The sequence below is a fragment of the Wyeomyia smithii genome, chromosome 1 (genome assembly GCF_029784165.1).
Source record: "Wyeomyia smithii strain HCP4-BCI-WySm-NY-G18 chromosome 1, ASM2978416v1, whole genome shotgun sequence".
Classification (NCBI taxonomy): Eukaryota; Metazoa; Arthropoda; class Insecta; order Diptera; family Culicidae; genus Wyeomyia; species Wyeomyia smithii.
The window spans coordinates 44,640,168-44,660,659 of NC_073694.1; the positions used below are offsets into that span (position 1 = coordinate 44,640,168).

Consider the following 20,492-nt stretch of genomic DNA (forward strand, 5'->3'; position numbering starts at 1 on the left):
ACCATTTGCTCTAGGCAAAATTTGAGCCATTTGTCTGCTAATTCCAGGGAGCTTACCATGGTCAAATTGCTTTCAAGAGGAAGATGAATGAAAACAAAAACTGATATATGTACTGTAAGAAATAAGTTGAAGCGTCAGCCGGGGTGTGATTGTGCCATCCAGCCCGTGACTCGTCATCCATCTTTTCGGGTCAGAAGACTAGTCGTCTTTCTTGGTTAAGTATTCGAGGAAACTAATTCAAGAAATTTTGGTCTTGTGATCGCCATGAGATGGCTGAAAAACAATGGATTTGTATGGCACAATCTCACCCCCACTGGCCCCATCTCACCCCGGCTCGTAATGTTCAGAGAAATTCCCGGTTTTTTCCGGTATTTCCCGGTTCCAAACGATTCCAGGTTTTTTCCCGGTTGGGTGGCCACCCTGTTAATGGTTTGAACTATCATCTTCGAAGTTGATAGTGAAATAATATTTAAAAAAACCAATCAACCAGTTTAAATCCGGTATCACGTAATAATATTTATAGATTGTAACCTTTGGAAAAGGTTCCACCATATAGCAATGCCTAGGTGACAGTATTGCTATGCTATTAATCTACAGGGGATAGTCAAAATAAGTAGGATAGGCAAAATTTTGATGAAATTTGAAATGCTATAGCTTTGCTAAACGTTGTTCGATTTTAATAATTCGAACACCAATGAACTGGAAAACTTTTGAAGTTTCATTTTCTGACCCCAGATCTGGCCTAGGTCACCGGATATAGGAAATGATATCTTGATGAACCATTCGCTTCAGAAATGATTTTGTCTCCTATGCCAATGATGCAAATGAGCATTGTTATCAGGTAACCCATTACCAAATCCATCCAAAAATTATCAGGTTTGACATGCCTACCGGAACTCAGGAATATTTCCTATATCCGGTGACCTAGGCCAGATCTGGGGTCAGAAAATGAAACTTCAAAAGTTTTCCAGTTCAATGGTGTTCGAATTATTGAAATTTAATAACGTTTAGCAAAGCTATAGCATTTCAAATTTCATCAAAATTTTGCCTATCCTACTTATTTTGACGATCCCTTGTATTATGTGTGGTTAAATGTAAATAATCATGCCAGAAATTGTTTGGTTTATATGAATAATAATAATAATCTCGTCCCGTTTAAATAACATTTGCTAAAAGGCCACCGAAATAGTGAGTCGTTACCACGTCGATCCAGACACCAGAGCAAAAAGAGTCGATGTGCCCTGATATGGAACCATTCACTATTACGGACGGCCAATCAGGAGTAAGTAGGTTTTCGAAAATCGAAGCAGTAGAGATTCTAGGCGACTCACTGTTTCAACTCTACCCAGCAATACCCGAGACAACAACCTACGGTGGCACCAAAAATCGACTCTGTTCGGCAGGCAGCGTGATCGGCAAATGCAGAGAGCAGGGTGGCCACTCAATATCAATTTTCGATTTCCCGGTATTTTCCCGGTTTTCCCGATGATATTTAATAAAATTTCCCGGTGTTTTATTTTTAAAAATCGAAAAATGTCCTTGGGCAAATTTTCAAGCGGACTTCGGGAAGAAGAGCCTTAGAGTGACCAATGAAAAAATGCACATAACACTGTCAAGATGCATTTTGCAAAATGCATGAAACGATGAGATCTGTTCTTTTAAAACAATTTTTTTTCGAAAAACTTCGATCCTGGGACTTACAAAATTTTCGAGCTGGGGCCAATGGATTGAATAAGAAATTTTATCATGGTCCTTAAAATAAATTCAACTGTCACTCTGAATAAACAATTTGATAAAAATATTATTAGCTACTGTTTGTTTTTGATATAGAAAAAATCTTTAACAAATAGCTCCTAAAGGTGACGTCTTTCCCCAACCAAATCCAGTAGTCAAAAGGTCGAACACAGAATAAAAAAAAAACTTTTTTTTTTGCCAAACACTTAATGCAGAGAATGTTGAAAATAACAGTCTTGATTAATTATATTATTAACGAAATTTCAGCAGATATGGACCTAGTTTCCGCAACATGACAGACGAACACAGTTTGTTAAAAATATTTATATACATTTTCTTTTAAGTATGTCACTTGCAAATGCAATTAAAATGATCCGCAATATAAATGTGCTGCTTGTGATTAAAATCATATCAAACATCGAGAAGTACAAACTGGGTAGCCCCGTTCAGGTCCGGTTCGAAATAAAATCGTGACTCGAAGTTTCCAGTCCTATCTGACTTTTAACCGGATTCTACCCGAGGCGATGTCGAACACTATTCACAAGAAGTTTCAATAAGCCTCCCGCGACGCTGATTACTTTTTGACTTCTTTAAAAACTGACAATATATGTTATGTAGTATATGTTGTTTCCCGACGTGAAGCCTAATTTCCCGGTTTTCCCGTATTTTTTTCCCGGTGATTTGAAATTCCCGGCTTTTTCCCGCTTTTCCCGTTTTTCCCGGTAGAGTGGCCACCCTGAGGGAGGCCGGACACGGCCGAAGGCGCGAGGTTTAGTGTGTGACGCATATTGGAGAGAACCCGATCGGGTTAAGGTTCCAGAAGGTTCCAACAGTTATAAAAAGAGGATCCCAACGTGGAATCAAGGAGACTGTTTACAATTATAAAGGTAATTGGTCAAGTTCAAGTTTTTAAAAAAGTTATACCAGACGAAGTTTCTTTTCTGGTTAGATTCGCAAGTGGTAAAAATAGTGTCAAGTCAGTTCGCGTGTGAAAGTGGTTCAGTGCCGTTAGAGAGCCTACCGCCTACGGCCCCAACAACTACCAACCAAAGGGGTCCCGGACCGCACCACCCACCCCCACGTGAAAGGAGAACAGAGAGCCACGTGTCCTGCTTTAGAGGCTCAGCACCGCTTCCGCTGCGGCTTTTACTACTGCCGCCGCAGACATCATCATCACCCTCGTGGTCATCATCACCGCCGTCACCGTCGTCATCGCCGTCACAATCCACAGGAGCTGTCGGGTAGGGTTTGCAATCCCGGGAACGATTTCCCGGGAAATAGCTTTTTCCGGGATTCCCGGTCCCGGGAACAGAAATTTCGATTCCCGGGATCCCGGGATTCCCGAGTTCCGCGAAAAATTTTGTGAGATTGACTATAGTTTCTTATGCAATAAAATTAAATACGTCAAACTGATGCGACCTGGAATAAATAATTTAATAAAACTCAAAGTCAGTATAATATTTCAACGTAAAAATCATCTTTGCATGTTAATTAGTAAGCATTCAATTGCTCTAAGATTGACTTATTTTAAGTCGTATTGAACTGATTATTTAGTATTCCATCGTTTTCTTCCGGATTGTCTCGGTCACAGAAAACCACCGAACGGCGAAATAACGAAATAATGTAGTTAATTAGGTAACTAAAATTCTTCCTCGGAATCACACTTTCTAATCAATAATGATATAAACTCCAAAAGGGTTTGAAATGTTGTTCTGTCAATGAAAACTAGATTTGAGACGCAGTTTGCTACCGCTCAAGTAAACAGTAAATATTTACTGTAGTGTAAAAAATATTTTGCCCTAAAAGTCCGTACCGAATATAGCAAATAGTTTCCGCGTCCAATGCCTGCCTAACACTCAGTTTTCTCTTCAACAAACTGAAAGAATTGGACACCAGTTTTCAATTAAATGTAGCAAAAACTTTAATCGGTGATTTTATTCTAGAAATCGAACATAAGCGGTGATTCAGCAGACTAAAGCAATGTTTACAGAAGAAAACAACATTCTTGAGCTTAACGGAAAATTTTGAGCGGGTCTGAAGCGATTGTTTGACGACATGAAGACCCTTAATTCTCCTCTTCTGCAAATATATGCTACAAAAATCGATCACGAATTTTTGATGTTAACTTAAATATGTTTTGTATTTCATTTGTTTTTTTTTTTGTTTTTTATGCGAATTGAGAATGAGATTTTAAACAATTTCTTGTACCTTTTACTGATGAACTTTATTTAAAATCTCATTTTGTTAAAAAATTTGTCCGTTCCCGGTTCCCGGGAATTCCCGGGAAATGCAATTTTTCATTCCCGTTTCCCGGGAATATTGCAAACCCTACTGTCGGGCCAACATTTTGAAAACTTCCAAATTTCAGCTAATTTTCAGATTATGTGCAATTATATGTTAAAGTATCATGCTGGTTAGCTTTGATTTTGATATAGGAGCAGTTCATTTTAGATCGAAAAACCAAGGGTGATACCAGTTGAAGATTACCACAATAAAAGTAATCTTACAAGCCACAGCCATAACAAATATGGAGAACAAACAACGATTTTTTGGAATTTTTCCTATGTTAAAACAGGATTTATATTTATTGTTGTAAGATTTTAAAATAACATGGACTTGGAGATTGATGAGGATCATGAAACTATTTGCTTTTTTCCAGAACACGTACCATATTGATATCAAAATCTGATACCAAAATCCGCAAACATGATTCTAAATTCTCGTCTGATAAAGATGAACGACTACTGCCTTAATTTTTTTAAAGTCGTTTTTCATTTTTGAAATGTCGATACGGATGTCATCACTCGTTAACCCTCTAGTGCCCAAGTTAATTTTTAGACGGACTCCGGTAAAATCACTATAAATCTTCATAAACATTTTAAAGTATTTATTAAAGCTTTTCAGAGGTTCGACTAAGGCCCGTCTGGAGGCATTGCTGGGCACTAAAGGGTTAATAAGTTGAAATAAGTTTAAATTATGTTTTGTATTACGTCAACACGTGGGCCAAATGTGAAACGTGTTTTAAAACTTAACACGGGCCGCGAGAAATGAAGCAGAGGGCCGGATGTGGCCCGCGGGCCGTACGTTGGACAGCTCTGCTCCACGACGATGTCAGGTCTCAGAATTCGCGAAAATTTATTCAGAACGCTGAAATTAGATGTTCTGTCCCGCCTCCCATATTCACCAGGCATCGCTCCATGTGATTTTCATTTGTACCAGTCCATGGAGCATGACTTGTTAGAGCAATATCAAAATGCAAACCCAGATTTATACAAAATGGCGTCGAAACAAGAACCATTGCGCAAGCGCATTGTACAGTCCTAACTATACAACAATTTTGGAAAAAATTCACGGTAAACTATTTCAAAAGCGAAAATCTTCCGGTTTTGAGTGTATATAGGTCCCTGCAAATCTCAACAACCCAAATTGCCAGGAAGGTAAGGGAAAACCAACCGGGAAAATGTTGATTACCTTTCTTCAAAAACATCATGCCGATGGAAGATATGTGTTTTAGCTAGCTAAAGCATCATCACATTGAACCAAAAAACACAAACGATCCTGAACAACCACTCGACTCCATTTGTACTCTGAAAACGCAACCCACCGAATCGGCAGCCGTGTCGTCCAAACGAAGATTTCTTTAGAATTTTAAGCTCCTGGTGAACAAAAATAACTAGAGAGCAACGAACTAGAAAAAGTTGATTGGTAGACCCAAGAGATTCATTCTTAAAGTCGACGTGAAGGCCGTATAGCACCCTTAAAAGCCGGTTACGGACCTTTCTCAAATGTTACCAGTAATTTCTATTATCGCTAAAAACAGTCATCAACTTAACTGTCATTTCCAAACAATGTTCTCATGTAAATAAAAACTATACCTAGAAATTTACGACCCGTTTACGATTGGCACGCTAAGAATTCTATTGAAACAAGTTTAAATTTACGACGACCGTTACCTCAAACAGTTCCTATTTCAGCAGTGTGTAAATTACCCGTTTTGAAAACAGATCCCTAAGTACCGAGCCTGCTTTTTTTTCATCGAAGAAATGCAATGAATCAGTTGAATCTAGCATTTTATTCAAACACGTTGTTGAATTTCAAACCTCAACATGATATCGTTAGTCAACACAATCAAACGATTGATGAACGACGCTATCTTCCCGTAAAGGGGTTTGCGTTGTGTTGAATGAAACCGAAAACTATTGAATGAAAAATCAACTCCAGTTACGATGCTCTCTTTCTTTCCTTTTCTTTGTTCTTGCTTTAGTACATTGATCGTTCACGGACTAACAACTTGAATGAATCACTGACGAGTTCCCACTCCATGTAGGAGGGTATCGAACGGAGAGAGGTACATCAGTTCAGTCAGACATCACCATTGGAGCAGCAGAGAGTGACCACAAGCGAATATCGCAATGAGGCACAGCCGATCATAATTGGATAAATCACATTGGTCTTTTCCGTTTTGTAGTGTTAGTAGTAGTGACATTTTCAGTTGCCTCTGAGAACATCTGCTACAGCGAGTTCAGAACAAAACCAGTGGTCTGGAACGCATCTCCGCAAATCGGTTAGTCCGTCAATTGGCACCGTATCCGCTCGATTGGTGCAGAGAGATTAGGTTGATCAGTCGCATAACTTTCGATAGCGATCGCAAAGTGAATGAATCATAATCATGTCGTAATCCGTACCGGATCAGTGTAGTGTCGCACATACAGGTAAAACCAAAACTTTATTTCAACCTAACGTCATCAAACACACGACTACTGAAGAACCCTTCTCTACCGGCCAACATCAGACGCTGGGTCCGTACAATTCTCAAGGTAAGCAGCTGCTGTGGCTGGCTGGTTTGGGCTCAAAAGGCAGTTTTGCATAGAAAGTGATTCACGCGGGTTAAGAAAGAAAGTGCCCGACCTTCGCAAATAGCGCGCGCAAACGGGGTTATTTTCGCTGAAAGCTGTTATTCAACCACCAGTTCAACCTGTAGTTCCTTTGCACGTTAGTTATCAATTATGTAGTTGAGCTGTGAATTGAATAATTTTATTGCCACGGGTGATGCGAATTGCGCTTCGCGTGCAAGAACGGTTGCGAAAATGCATTGAAGGAACGGTTTATCTTACCAGAATATCAAAACCAGCAACGATCGACGTTGCACTTATTGATTTGAATGAGACAGAATGCTTTAATCGGGCAAAAATTGTAACTATCAATTTTATATTAATTATATAGTTGAGAGCCAAAGATGCCTTGCCATTCCCTTTATGTAATTCTTCAAAATGCTTTTGTTTGATCTTATTTAACCCAGTTTACTTTGGACTGCCTAATTGCAAGTGATTTAAACGCAAAGAAAAATTAAAAAATCAAATACCACAAACTCTAAGCAGAAAAAAATATCGTGTTCCAATATTTAACTAGTATAGGAATGATTATAAACAAAATAGACCTTATTTCATTGCTTTTGCCAAAGAAAGCAACGACCAGAATTTGATGAAAGCAGCAGCAAATGTGTAAGTAAGCAAACGAATAAGCTTGACTTTCTTCGATATGGGAAAATAATTAGCACGTTTTCAGTATAGGAGATTATAACCGCCATTTTAGCTTTCGTTCGAATCACATTTATACGAAAGTGTCTTCAATGCTCTATCTAGTTTGCTTATGCTCTATTGAGAATCACTTAGACATTAAAACATTGTTGAAAAAATGTACTCAAAAAGTTAGATTTTCACAAATTTTCAATTTCGTTTTTTTTTCTGCCAAGGTAAAAAAAAATTAAGTTGTTTTAGAACAAAGCAACTTTCATCAAGAAAAAAAAATTCCCAAAGATGACCTTTTTTGCCAACATTAGCTAATAAGTAAACTCTTGCAGATTTTGTTAATTTTTAAATTGGTTGAACTCATGTTTAAAACGCTGTAGTTAAATTTCAAAAAATAAGGTCTGGCGTCTGTTATTTCTTTGATTTTATTCATGGTTTTAATTTGAAGACTTCAAAGATTTTTACTCTTCCAAGTATCACCACACAAATACCGCTTTGTGGTGATTGCATACTTTTCCCCGCATAACTAATAACCATAAACGGAGAATAACACTACACAGTAAAAAAAAATCTGAATTTTACACGTCACGTACATTATTTTCTTATTTAAATATCAGTTGCTTTTGACGTAAACGTAAGTTTGAATTTGAGAATTATGTGCAATATTATTTAAATTTGCGTGGAATATAAGGGAATTGTCTATCATAAGCGATAGAGGCCATTCTTTATATTCGATTAGACATAAACTTTGGCATTTTAATAATATTTCATATTTCACTGTGTCGACCAGTGTAATAATATTGTTTTGTTGAGATAGAAATGTTTGATAAAATTGAAAATAACTGCTTGAAATAGAAATAAAAATAGCTTGACTTTCATTATAGTCACTAAAAATAAGAAAGATTGAAAATAACTATTCTGGTCGACAAAAGTGAATAAAAAGTGGCCCTAAGGCTCAAATAAGTGACCCTAATAACATTATAGCTTCTCAACCATTTCTGTGTATTTTGGTGCTCCTAGTAAACGCAAAATTGATTGGTCGACAACTTGAAACTTCAGAACCCTCTTATCCAGCTTTGAAATTGGCATTTTTCCATAATATGGCGACTTATGCAATTTTGAAACAATTATTGAAATTACTCAGGTTGAGGTATAACTAAAATGTTAAAGATCCCATCGTCATCGTGATTTTATATTTTTGTAAACTTTAATAATATATTTTTTTTTTTTCATTAAAGTTAGCGTCCACATCGAATGCACTGAATTAAATTTAGTTCGGGAATAATTGCATAAAAAAATCCAAAGCCGCTAAAATTCTCCTGATTACTTTTTCAAATTCCCCGATATTCCCGGTTTTTTATTTTTTTCGGTAGTCGCCACCCTGATTGAAACTATAACCCATACTGTCGAGGCTAGATCCTGAACTAGCTTTTAGGCATGTTTTATGTCTGTTGATTAGGCGGGTCTCCTGGTTCGATAATGTTTTATTCACCATAAAGTAACAAACAACGCAAAACGAACCAAAATTAGAGTCGTGAGACAACCATGTTCTGAAACCTTTGATTGATATACGATTGTGGTTTCTATTTTCAACTATTCAAAATGAGCAATCGACCCAATTTAAACTAACAAAGTTTGGTTCTTTTGTTGTAAATAACTTTAGGAAATAATAATTTGTCTCGTGAAGAGCTAGGTTCATTTTAATTCTAATCTATAAACAACATCAAAAAGTATTCATTCTAGTAAGCACCATCACAAATGTCCATTCATACGGGTTGACATCGATCTTTTCAGTTGAGTCCTAAACTGGACTACATTGCACGATCATAACTCATCGAATATAGAATAGGTGAATTTTAAAACTGGTCACGAGGAAGCCTTTTCAGCCCAAACATAAACAAAGTACCAGACTTCTTTTCGTACTAAGTATGAGGACAAGTAGGAAAAAATCGTCTTTACAGCAATACCATGCAAAAAAGGCCTATCCGAAAATTATCTTACTCCGGTCATACTCGCAATCGCTATAGTTATGTTTTCCTGTTTTAACTCAAAAATTAAACTTTATTTTTAATAATTTAAAGTTCAGTGTTTATTTTATAATTCTCTAAACTTTTATTCAGAAAAACTTGGAGCTTGAGGAAGTAGAAGGTTTATTTTTTTTCAACCAAAATTACTAACTGAATCGCTTGAAATCTTTGGAATACTAATATTTCAAAACGGTTGAAATTTAATATAATTTAAAAAAAAACACGCTCAACAGAATGATCTCAAATCAAGCTCAGAATCGACGGAAACTGCAAGAATAGGCGACAAAATAATTCCCTATTGAGCTCTTAATTACGACCCTTCTAATGGCAAAAAAGCTAACTTAGAGAACGATTCCTAATTGAGCTAAGAATCGTTGAAACCCCCTTCTGAAGGTCAGAGAAAACCGAAGAAAATGTTCCTAAATTGAGTTGAGAATTGCTTCAGAAGGGCGAAATAGAAAATGATCGCTGAAAATACCTTCTTAATCCCTCTTTGGCCAGAAAAGGCCAAATTATGATAAATGATCTAAGCTTAAGCCTAGAATTATCAAAAAATGCAAGGGCAGGATGGGCCGGAAGAGAAGATGATCCCAAATTAAGCTCAAAATCGCTGGAAATAGCTTCTAAAGGCCAGAAAAGGCCAAACAGAAAAAAATTCGAAAATGAACTTAGAAACTCTGAAGGCCTGGGTGGAAAATGAACCTGAACTAATCTCCTAATCACTGGTAGTGCTTCTAAGAGCCGGAAAAATAAAAAATAATCGCAAATTAAACTCCGAATACCTGGAAAGCGTCAGATAAAACAAAATAGAAACAAAATAGAATGCGGATTCGAGTCCCGTCTGAACGAGAAATTTTTTTTTTCTAAGTCTATATAACCTCCTTAGCCCGTGTTTATTATTAGGATCCTTGAAAAAATCACATACATTGCCTACTGTATAACTATGAAATGATTTCAAACCTCTTCTAAAAACCAGAAAAGGTTAAGATAGAGAATGGGTCCAAATTGAGCTCAGACTCGCTGAAACCCCCTTTTAAAGGTCAGAAAAGGCCAAAATAAAAATGATCCCAAATTGAGCTCAGAATCAGTGAAGGCAAAAAGTCAAAGTAAAAAAAAAACAATTTAAGCTCAGAATAGCTGAAAATCCCTCTCTAAGGTCAGAAGAGGTTGAAATAGGAAATGATCTCAAATTGAGCTTAGAATCGCTAAAAACCCTTTTAGAGGCCAAAAGCTAAAATAAAAATAATCCTAAATTGAGCTCAGAATTACTAAAAACCCCTAAGGTAAAACCAAAAAAAGCCAAAACAGGAAATGATCTCCAATTGAGCTCAGAATCGCAAAAAGATCCTTCCAAAGGCCAGAACAGGAAATAAACCCGAATTGAGTTCAAAATCACTGAAAACCTCTGTCAAAGGCCAGAAAAAGTCAAAATAAAAAATTATTTCAAATTGAGAACACTCTTTTAAAACCCTTTTCAAATGCCAACCTGATAATGATCCCAAATTGTGCTTAGAATTAGTGAAACCCCTTTCTAAAGGTCAAAACAGGCAAAAAAAATTGATCCCAACCTGAGCTCAGAATCGCTTGAAACTCCTTTCAAAGGTCAAAAAATAGAAAACGATTCCCATTTAAGCTCAGAATCACAAAAAGCCCTTTCAATGGCCAGAAAAGGCCAAAACAGAAAGTAATCCCAAATTGAGCTCGCTATCGCCGAAAAGTTCTTTTAAAGGTCATGGTAAACCAAAACAAAATATTGTATGATCTCAAAGTGAGTTTAAAATCACTGAAAACCTAAATTGTGTGTAATCAATCAAAAAGAATCACTGTTCCCATACAGTGTTGGACAAAACAATTGCAACATAGATCGTTCAATTCTATAAAGCATTGGAGATCTTCATTTCATCGACACATAAACAAACAATCATTGAGTAACGGTGCAGCAGACTATTGACCTATAACATGCAAATATATAACAAAGCTCTGTTAACAAACGGCTTTTTGTGTTTGTCAAAACATTTGCAACTAATCATTCTTATACTGTTAGTTTCTTTCGTAGAAAAGAAAATAATGATAAATAAATTTACCTCGATAAATTCCAATGATTGTAATTTGTGTAGCCGAACAGAAAAATGGAGAGTTTGAGACCCAGAAGATGATTTTTGTTTTTGGATTCTTCAAGAAATTTTACATAATTTTTTTTTTATTATTCTTCAGTGCGTCCTATAGTTATAGTTGTTGTTCCTTCAAGTACAGTTTGAAATGTTTCCTTGAAAGACCGTTAAAAAAAATTAACTCAAAGGCTACAAATTTCTGAAAAATTGGTTTTTTGGGCCACCTTGTTTCAGAAAGTGTCGCCCTAAGCGTCAAACAAAAAAAAACATAGATCTAAAATTTTTCGGAAAAGAACAACTATAGCGATTCAGAATACCAAAGAAGCGAAAAAATTCAGTTAGGACACTTTTTTGCATGGAATTGCTGTTTATTCATTTATTTTATTTAGTTTATTAATTAATCAGTTCTCTGTTTTATTTCTCCGGCTCAGATGCAAGTGTCCCTAGGCTTGCAATTGTACTTCGAAGTAATAAATAGCTATGAAGCCTGTGTCAAATAAACAAAAGTCGAACTTACTGAATCAACAGAACGCTACACCTAGATTTTGTTGCTAATTATCGTCAGTTCCTGAACTGGCGCAGCAAATAATAAGTGCAAAATCTCAAATCAAGTTGACTTATATTATAATCGATCTCTAAAATTCCATCCAGCTTAAATATCTAAACTCGCAAATCAGGAAGAGAATATTCGCACTGTTCTAGTAAAGGTCATGAGCAGCACTCTACTGTTTGTTATCACTGGTGCTTCTACTTCTTTCAATCTGTCTCTTCGTGCACAAAACACGAGCGTACGTTTATCGTTTACTTTGTGCTACAAAATTTTCTCTCAACCGGCAACTCGTGGGAAAATTGATAAACAACAGCTGGGTGCCAGGCGGCCAACTGCCACCACACTGACCGAGTAAGCCTACACAATTAATTGCATGAAATTGTGGCAGCTGTCGACACAAGTGAGAGCTCCAATCATAGGCAATTATTACAACTAAACTTAGCTTCAACTTCCGAATAATTCTCCTACAATTTACTAAATAGTAGTTTCCTCTTGTTTTCTCCGATCGCAGACTACGAATCAGGCCATGCCTGTCTTCGCACAATGAAACTAGTAAAACAATACTCAACGACAACCACCGGCTGTAAAAGGCTGGTAACTTCCTGTTTGGTACTACTAGCGTTAAGCAGCATACCACGGCCAGTGCAATCGCAGGGAGTTACAGTAGCCAGCGTAATTTCGGTGGTGCAACTTGGCAGGGAGATTATAGGTAGCATAATCGAAACATGGGACCTAATGGAGGACGTCGGTGACATCCATCTACCGTTCAAGCGCAGCAAGGACGAAAGAATCTTACGGAAGATGCTTGAACTGAGCCAGCAAATCGCTGAGAGCGAACATCAGGTTGGTAGTAGAAATTAATTGAGTTTTCAGTAGTTTATATCTTAAATTTTTGCATTTGTGAACAGATCCTCAACACGGCCGAGATGACGGTCGAAGTAATACTGAAACAGTTTTCAATCGAGTCGCGACTAGAAAACAACTTGCAGGAACTAGCGGACCTCATGAATCGGATTAGTCATCGGGAGCGGGTGATGCGATCGTACGTGGAGTCTGACGAAAAAATCGAACAGCTTACCCTGGAATCGTTCGCTCGCAGTACCATCGCGCAAGATGTCAACAGTGTGCCGGAGTTGCTCTCACGCATTGATCTACTCGTGAGCGGCTCCCGCGATTTGCCCTTCAAAAAGCCGGGAATATTAGAGCTGTTGCAGTATGCTACTGATGTGAGTTTGTCTGTATTTTTTTTTTTTCTTACTAAATTGGGAGGGTGACACAGCATGACGAATTTGGTGTCAGTGAACTCTCTATCTCAGGCTGTCTATAGTCACTATGCAACTAGCCTGGCGAAATGGATTTCGAGGAATAGTCATTTGCATCAAACTAATATTTTGTTTTTATGGTATAATCAACTACTCATTGCAAACATTTACTGCCTTGTTTTACGATGTTTTCTCTATTCGATTGTCGTATTGAAATGCATTCAAGTTTTTTTTAATTTGTTTTAATTGTAAGATGTATTCTATAATAGTGTTTAGGATGCGCAAAAAAGAATTTTACGTTTTCATTTTTCAACCACGGTAATTTTTCACTCCGCCAGTCTAGTAACAAAGTAACTATAGGATAGTTGGGTTCTAGTGATAGCTGTAGCAGAGTCGGTTTAACATGCGAAGAAAACGATGAGAGTCTGCGTTCTGTGTATAGATTCAATCAACAGAGTTGATTGTGATAATAATTGTATTGGTAAGTTAAAAAGATTAGTGATCTAGCAGGTGTCAAGTCTTTCAACCCGGCGACTTTTTGTTTACCTATCACGGTTTCCTCTTAGAGGAAATATGAATGAAGACTAAACAGTTTCGCGGATGGGAAAAATATCGTTCAAACGTTCGACTATCGCTATCCTGGGCACGTACAAATAACCTTACGATGCTGAAATTGAGCTTGTTTCTCATATGCATATATAAACAAAAAAATGTCGATAACCAACGACTCTCTAGTCGATCTTAACACACACATTTTTACCCTACAACCACTTGAAAGTGGTTATCCACATGAAACAAGTGAGTGTAACCAACCTTTTAATGTGGTTACTTTTATCAGATGCAGATGTCACTGTCACAAAGCAATATCCGAGCAAAAGTATCGGGTGCTCATGTGCTCTGTATGCCACCAAAGTGTGTGCGTGTGCGAGCACTCTTTCTCTCTTGCTTTATTTCGAAATGAATCCCAGCTGGTATGGTGGTCTTCGACTTGCTGCCTGCTATTGCCTTAAATTCATTCCGCGAGCAAAAATCAAGCCGATTGAACGTGTTTCCGCGCTGATCTGCTGAGCGCTTGTGTCGGACCAAGATACATATTTTAACGTCGTTGCTGGTGATAAATTTTTTTGGATCAAGTATATATCAGTGTTTTTAGTGCAATTGTTGTTTAAAAACTTTGGAGTACCAATAGATTTTCATGGGTGACAGGAAGGTCTCGTTGAATGTGATTTGCGACAAGAAACCGCTTACTGTCGAACCGTCGCTGAAAACTGACGTATAAATTAATAACAACATGGAGGGATACATAATACATGAAGCTGATGGATCGTACTGGTTCTCGATAATGCCAAGGTCATATCGTACGCAGTAGAATCAAGCCACTACAACTACTGATTGTTTTGTTAGTTCTACAAAGAAAATAGTGACGGAGCAAGAATGGCGGGGATAATGACAGTTTTTGCAAAAGTATCCTCATCTTCCCGAGTGTTCAACGCTTTGCAGTCAATTAGAGCGAAACTCAGGAGAAACAATAAAAACAAAGAATTTTACCTCAGTGACGACGCCAACGGAACTCACAAAGAGATGAGGAAATGTATGACCTGTGCACAAACAGTGCATCTCGGTTTGCTTTATGTGTGCAGCAGCATGCTGCGAGGGTAGAAGTTTCAATCACCCCTGAAGTTTTATTCTTTCAACCGTTGGACGAGTGTTGTCAAACATTTGTTGACTGTTTGATACCTATTAGATAATCAGTTGCATGAGGTGAACTGAATCAGCTGGTACTTCTGTTGGGATTGTTCATGAGATCAAAGTTCTTAGTTAAAGAGCAAAGCTCTTTACGGTGGCACGGCATGGGTGACTTGACCTGAATAAAACACGAAACCAGTCAATCACACTAAACTTTCTGTCACATAGTGTACAAAATGGAATAGTATGCTAAATGCCACAACGTATGCCAACTGGCGTGAAAGTTTTTGCTTTGTATACAGTGCACAGAAGAAAAAAACAGTGGCAGCACAAGTAATACTAATCAATTGCATAGCGATACTGAATGTTTATGTCATTCTTTTGTTTATAAATAATATTGCCATCTCCCTGATAGCCAGTTATATGGACGGTAGGGTGGCAGCGAAAAGGGTCATGTCAAATTTCTAAAACCGGACATTTTGTTCATTGGCCCAAAAAATGATCTGCGCAAAATTCCAGCTCAATCGGACATGATTCAGAGGTGCCTCAAAGCGCTCAAAGTTGTGATTTTCCGACCTACGAAAAACTACTAAGGGGGGAGTACAGGAAATTGGAAAAAACGAACTTTTTTTAAATGCCAAATGTCTTGCATAAAACGTCGAGATCTGGTGTTATCTCGAAAACAAATTTTTGACCGAAAATTGACCTTCTTGCAGTTGATCGTTTTCTGAGCAACCGAAAATTAAAACGGGTTTCTAACATGACTCACAGGTCGTTCCAAACCAGAGGCAAATTATTTAAATGTTTATTAGGTATCTCAAACTCGATTTTCATTAGAGTGGTTCATTTATGTTTAACTAGGGTGGTCAACACTTTGAGGAGCCTGAGTGGAGCTGAAGCACCAAGAAATCTTTTCAGTTTTTTAAATTTGCGACTTTTGCTTTGAAAAGGGCAAAAGTTTTTTCCCTAACGTTTTTTTCAATATCAAATGGCATTTCAATTCTAAGGTTTGAGTTTCCTAACATAATAAATCTTTAGATATAAAAATACATTCATTGTCAAACATATATTGTTCCACACATATAACAATGTACAGTCAGCAGCTCGAGACGGTATGATGACCGCTACTCATACAATTGGACCAGATGTAAATTGGTAAATAAGTGCCTTCGCAGAGATCCTGTCTCCACTTGAATCAACATCAATTGTGATGAGTCAGTCATTCGTCTTTAAATTGACGTGATTATGCACCGTTAAGAATGGCCGCGCAGTTATTGAAAATTGAAATTGAAGGCTTCCAGTCATAAATCGGAAAGGTGTTTATTTTGCCACACACCGAGCTTCCTTTATGGTTTATACCTCATAAATATATCAAATATTTCGATAAATTATCAGCGGTTCTACTGTAAACCAGTACACACAGTCCCCGTTCCATATTTGATCAAATGTTTGATTGCGGGTTCCCGGAATACGGAAAAAAAGGTTGAGCTCGAAATTCTTTGCAACTGTGACCGGCTTGATTCGTTTCTGCTGCCAAAACACACACGGCACAGTAGAGTAAACACCAAAGCAGCAAGTTAAACATAACGCGAAAAATAGCAATCGTTGCAAATACGAGTGCTTGTTCCCATGGTAGACAGTCTAACGCAACGGTGAACTACGACAGCTAAAAAGTAAAAAAAACTCCTCATTATTTTCAAATGGGAAAAAGATTCACAAGTTAGAAATAATTGGATACCGAACAATGCTCTTTTAGAGAACTTTCTAAGGTTTTTGTTGTTGTAAAGACAGGCTGCCATAAACTTGTTTCGCTCAGATTCTCCTATGTTGTTAGATTTTGTGCGCAGCCCGGGTCGCAAATCACATTCATTGAGTCGGTTACCGTCCGGTTCACAACGGAAACCTAGTAAAAATACTATACACGTTATAACTCCACTATAGAGCTCGCTAAGTTTCGTCAAAGTACGAATCGGAAGAATTCCACTGTCGATTACCGCAAACCAGTCAGCCAACCAGTCGTCGTAGTGAATCGAAAGTGTGCGGTGCGCTTTCGCTGTTCAACAAACTACTTAAACGTCATCGGGAAAGGAAATGAACAACCTCTAGAGTTTGCCTCCGAATGCGGATAAAAATTAACGCATGAAGTGGTTCATTGTAATTACGGTGGCAGTGGTGGCCATTGCAAGGTCACCCTGTGAAGCCGCTCGTAAACTAAAAGGATCTACAGATGTGGACAGTCTTCGGCATAGGTACTTCGAGCTCGAAAGCCGTGCGTGGACTATAGTCAATCAGATGGATAAAGTCGAAAACCAGAAAGAAGATGATCAAGCCTTACAGCGAAATATTGTGCTGAAGGAGTTGATTAACATTTACTCCGATTTTGCAAATAATGACTTAGGACCGGCAGGAACTTACGACGAGGATGATTACTTCATTTTGCGGAGGTTCTACGAATGGCAATTGCTGGAGCAAGATTTGATAAATGTGCACAAGTTGTTTGATGCGTTGCGACAGTTCCTGAAGAACAAGAATAAGCTACCGGCAGATGATGCCGACTTTAAACTGGCCAGCATGGATCTTGCTGATACCGTGTTGGGTGATCCGCAGTTTCCAGTGAATGCCACCCTGAATCAAATCGATCTGCTCATGATTCGCCAGGGGCTGTACTACAAGGCACAGTTGGTAATAATTGCTTTGTATCTTGTCTGTACGTGCATGTTTGCTTACAATTAGCTGTGTCACCTTTCGTGTTCTGGTGTGCGATTTCAATTAGATACCTGTACCTGTGCTGTGTTAATCGTGTGTATTTTTCTGTCTCTTTTTATATACAACGGTTGTGAATCAACCAACAGGAAGCGAAATCAACGATATGCAGCTTTGGATTGTCAGCACAGCAAGTGCTGTACCAGCTGTACAACGCGATCTCAATCACCGAACTGAAGGGATACTCGATGATGCAGTTCTCGTGGATGCTGCTCAAGGCCTATGGAAAAGGTAAGTTGTATATATATTTACGTTAATGTCTGTTGAATACCGGTCAGTAGCAAATGCCAGTAGAGCAATCTAAAGATGGCAGATATTAGCGTAACACACGTAATACACGAGTCTGACAGAATCAGATTATTTGCTCAACAGAAGCTTCACTCTATCTATATTTGAAATGAATGGTTTCTTTTGTAGTCAGTTTTCACGTACATCGTACGTGGTGTATGTAACTGTACGGTATACCGTTCTATTATTCATTTCATGTCGTTTCGCTTTACCTTCGAGCAGTGGAGGATGGCGAACAAAGAAGTGCAATTTGTCCAGCATGTTTACCAACTGAGGGGCGATGCGAGAGAGAGAGGCAAGAAGAACTCATTGGATACCTTCAAGTCGCATGCCTTCTAAGCAATCACATTTTTATGAAATTTTTTCGCCTTATCGTCATCACGGAGATCGATGAACTTGTTCGCTTCTAAGTTCATGATTTGGTGTTCCATTGCGGTCAATTAGGGAACTTCATCGCTTACCGGTTTACTATGAGGTTAAGCACCTTTTAGATATCTCCTTTTGAGGATTTACGATTCTACCCGTGATATGAATAAAACACGGACTGACTGGTGTGAAAGCCACTGTGTTGAATAAGTGTTTATGTTTTCAGCGGCGTCGTTCCTTATGCCGCGTAACATTTTTATTTGTTAAAATAAATAGCAATAACCGAGTTAATGGATAACGTTAAACCCGAAAGCGCAAACTTGTTGAAATAATTCTTTTTCACAAATAACTTGAGTTGAAATATACATATTCAATGCAACTACAACTGATAAGGATTACATCAGTTTGTTTTCACAGCGCATGATTACTATTCGCAGAATATTTCTTCTAACTTAGTAAGCAACTCTCGCTTTTCGAGTTGATAAGGTTTTTTCATTCCTCATCATAATGTTAGCCTGCCACCGAAGCGCCATCAGGCAGTGAATTAGTCACTCATGCAATGATTCTATTCTCTGTATACCAACAGGTAATTTCACTGCGGAAGCAAAACTAATGCGACGCCGCTTCGAAGACCGCACCAACCGGACCCAGATGCTGCTGCAGCGGGTCATGCAGCAAGCCAGTCGCGAATACTGGCGATGCGATCCGGAACGAAGTCAACAGAAAGAGGGTGAAACGTTTCTTCAGTTCACCCGACTTCTGCAGGGCTACGTGGAGAATGAAGTCGACATGAACACGGACAACACGTGCAAGGAGAACTGTGCGTACTACAACTGGGGCGTCAAGCAGGAACAGTGCTACAAGGATATGTACTGCTCGAAACAGCCGAAATGTGCGGGAAAAATCTACAGCTGCGATTACATGGACTCGGACATGTGGATCTGCCCGGCCGCTACTAGTAGCAGCCGGCGGTACGAGTATATTGAGTACGAGAACGGTTTAACGCTGGGTCAGAAAAAACACTGCAGCCGAGGAACAACCAAGGTGGATTCTTGGTGGAGATGGCTGTTCTGGCATTGCAGTTACTGTTTCTGTTTGTGCGACGACGCTGGCCCGCGTTCGGATCGATATATCAACATGAGACAGTCGGTGTCGGATGTCATGAATAATAAGTAGGTGACTATAAGTTATAAACTATAGCTGTTCATACAATTTTTAATTTCAACAGAGTCGTAACTGGATTACGTTTCGTAAAGAAAAATCGCATCGTTCATTTGATTGTGCAGCAAGGAACCCTCCTCCCTCGCGGACAGATTGATAATACTACTCTGGAGTGGTTAGAAGCAGATTCGTACAACATGCTGTCACCAAATGTTCGCAACGGACGGGACTATCACACATTAAGCTATGATAATCGAATTCTAGATTTAGATGACCTTGAAGTTTTGCCATCCTACGTGCTAACGGGAGTACGATTCCGTCTGCTAGGATCCCATCTTAATCTAGAAATACGAATGACTGAAATGGACTTCGCCACCGGAAAGCTAGTTGACCCAGACAAGAGCATCTGGATAGGCAGCGATAAGACCGAGCATAGCACGGATCAGCGGTAAGTTAAAACTCTACCACAATGCATACTAAACCAAAACTTAATGTTTTTTTTTTTTGTTAGAACCGAAATCAAACTGGATCGTCCGCACGTCCCATTGCTGACACCATCGAAATCGATTCCGGATTCGGTCAGCAACCAGTTTATTCGTTTCCGCGAAAGTGATCGCGGTATGGATGCGTCTCAAACGACGGTGCCATTCTTAGACGCACAACCGGTGGCGCCGACTAAACCTGTCCCACTGGCCGGGGCAGGATTGTTCCACAAGGGAAGGCCAAAATTTGGTGGCTTCGTAACGCCGAAAGTGCTTACGTACGACTTCGGACCACATGTTCAACCACCGATCGAACAAGTCATTGCTGAAGAGCGGCAGTCAAGGGGCTGAGGAAGTGAGTTGAAAAATAGCAGTATGTACCATCCGTTGAGAGCTAAACTAGTGAAGCGATAGTCTTTAGCTTCTAAGTAAGTCCGCTATCGCGACATAAAGATATATAAGAAATATAATTATAAAACTGTATGTGCTAATAAAACATAAAAATTGTCCAATGTTCCTATGTTGCATTGTAAG

The 20,492-nt window shown here is 38.6% G+C and overlaps 2 protein-coding genes across 4 annotated transcripts in view; one reads left to right on the forward strand and one right to left on the reverse strand.

The window, feature by feature from the left end:
* Nucleotides 1-20,492, reverse strand: part of LOC129719076 (E3 ubiquitin-protein ligase Ubr3) — a 101,623-nt gene that overhangs the window by 7,064 nt on the left and 74,067 nt on the right. The window lies entirely within an intron of this gene.
* Nucleotides 6,105-20,474, forward strand: LOC129719078 (uncharacterized). Of its 3 annotated transcripts, XM_055670466.1 has the most exons (7): nucleotides 6,105-6,551; nucleotides 12,462-12,793; nucleotides 12,859-13,176; nucleotides 17,751-17,892; nucleotides 18,902-19,487; nucleotides 19,544-19,924; nucleotides 19,988-20,474. In XM_055670466.1, the coding sequence occupies exons 2-7, from the start codon at nucleotides 12,494-12,496 to the stop codon at nucleotides 20,307-20,309; spliced, it is 2,049 nt and encodes a 682-aa protein (XP_055526441.1). In that variant the 5' UTR covers nucleotides 6,105-6,551; nucleotides 12,462-12,493; the 3' UTR covers nucleotides 20,310-20,474. The 3 variants fall into 3 exon arrangements, with proteins under 3 accessions (XP_055526441.1, XP_055526443.1, XP_055526442.1); XM_055670468.1 differs by lacking the exons at nucleotides 6,105-6,551; nucleotides 12,462-12,793; nucleotides 12,859-13,176 and adding exons at nucleotides 14,192-14,323; nucleotides 16,840-17,580; XM_055670467.1 differs by lacking the exons at nucleotides 6,105-6,551; nucleotides 12,462-12,793; nucleotides 12,859-13,176 and adding exons at nucleotides 14,200-14,345; nucleotides 16,840-17,580.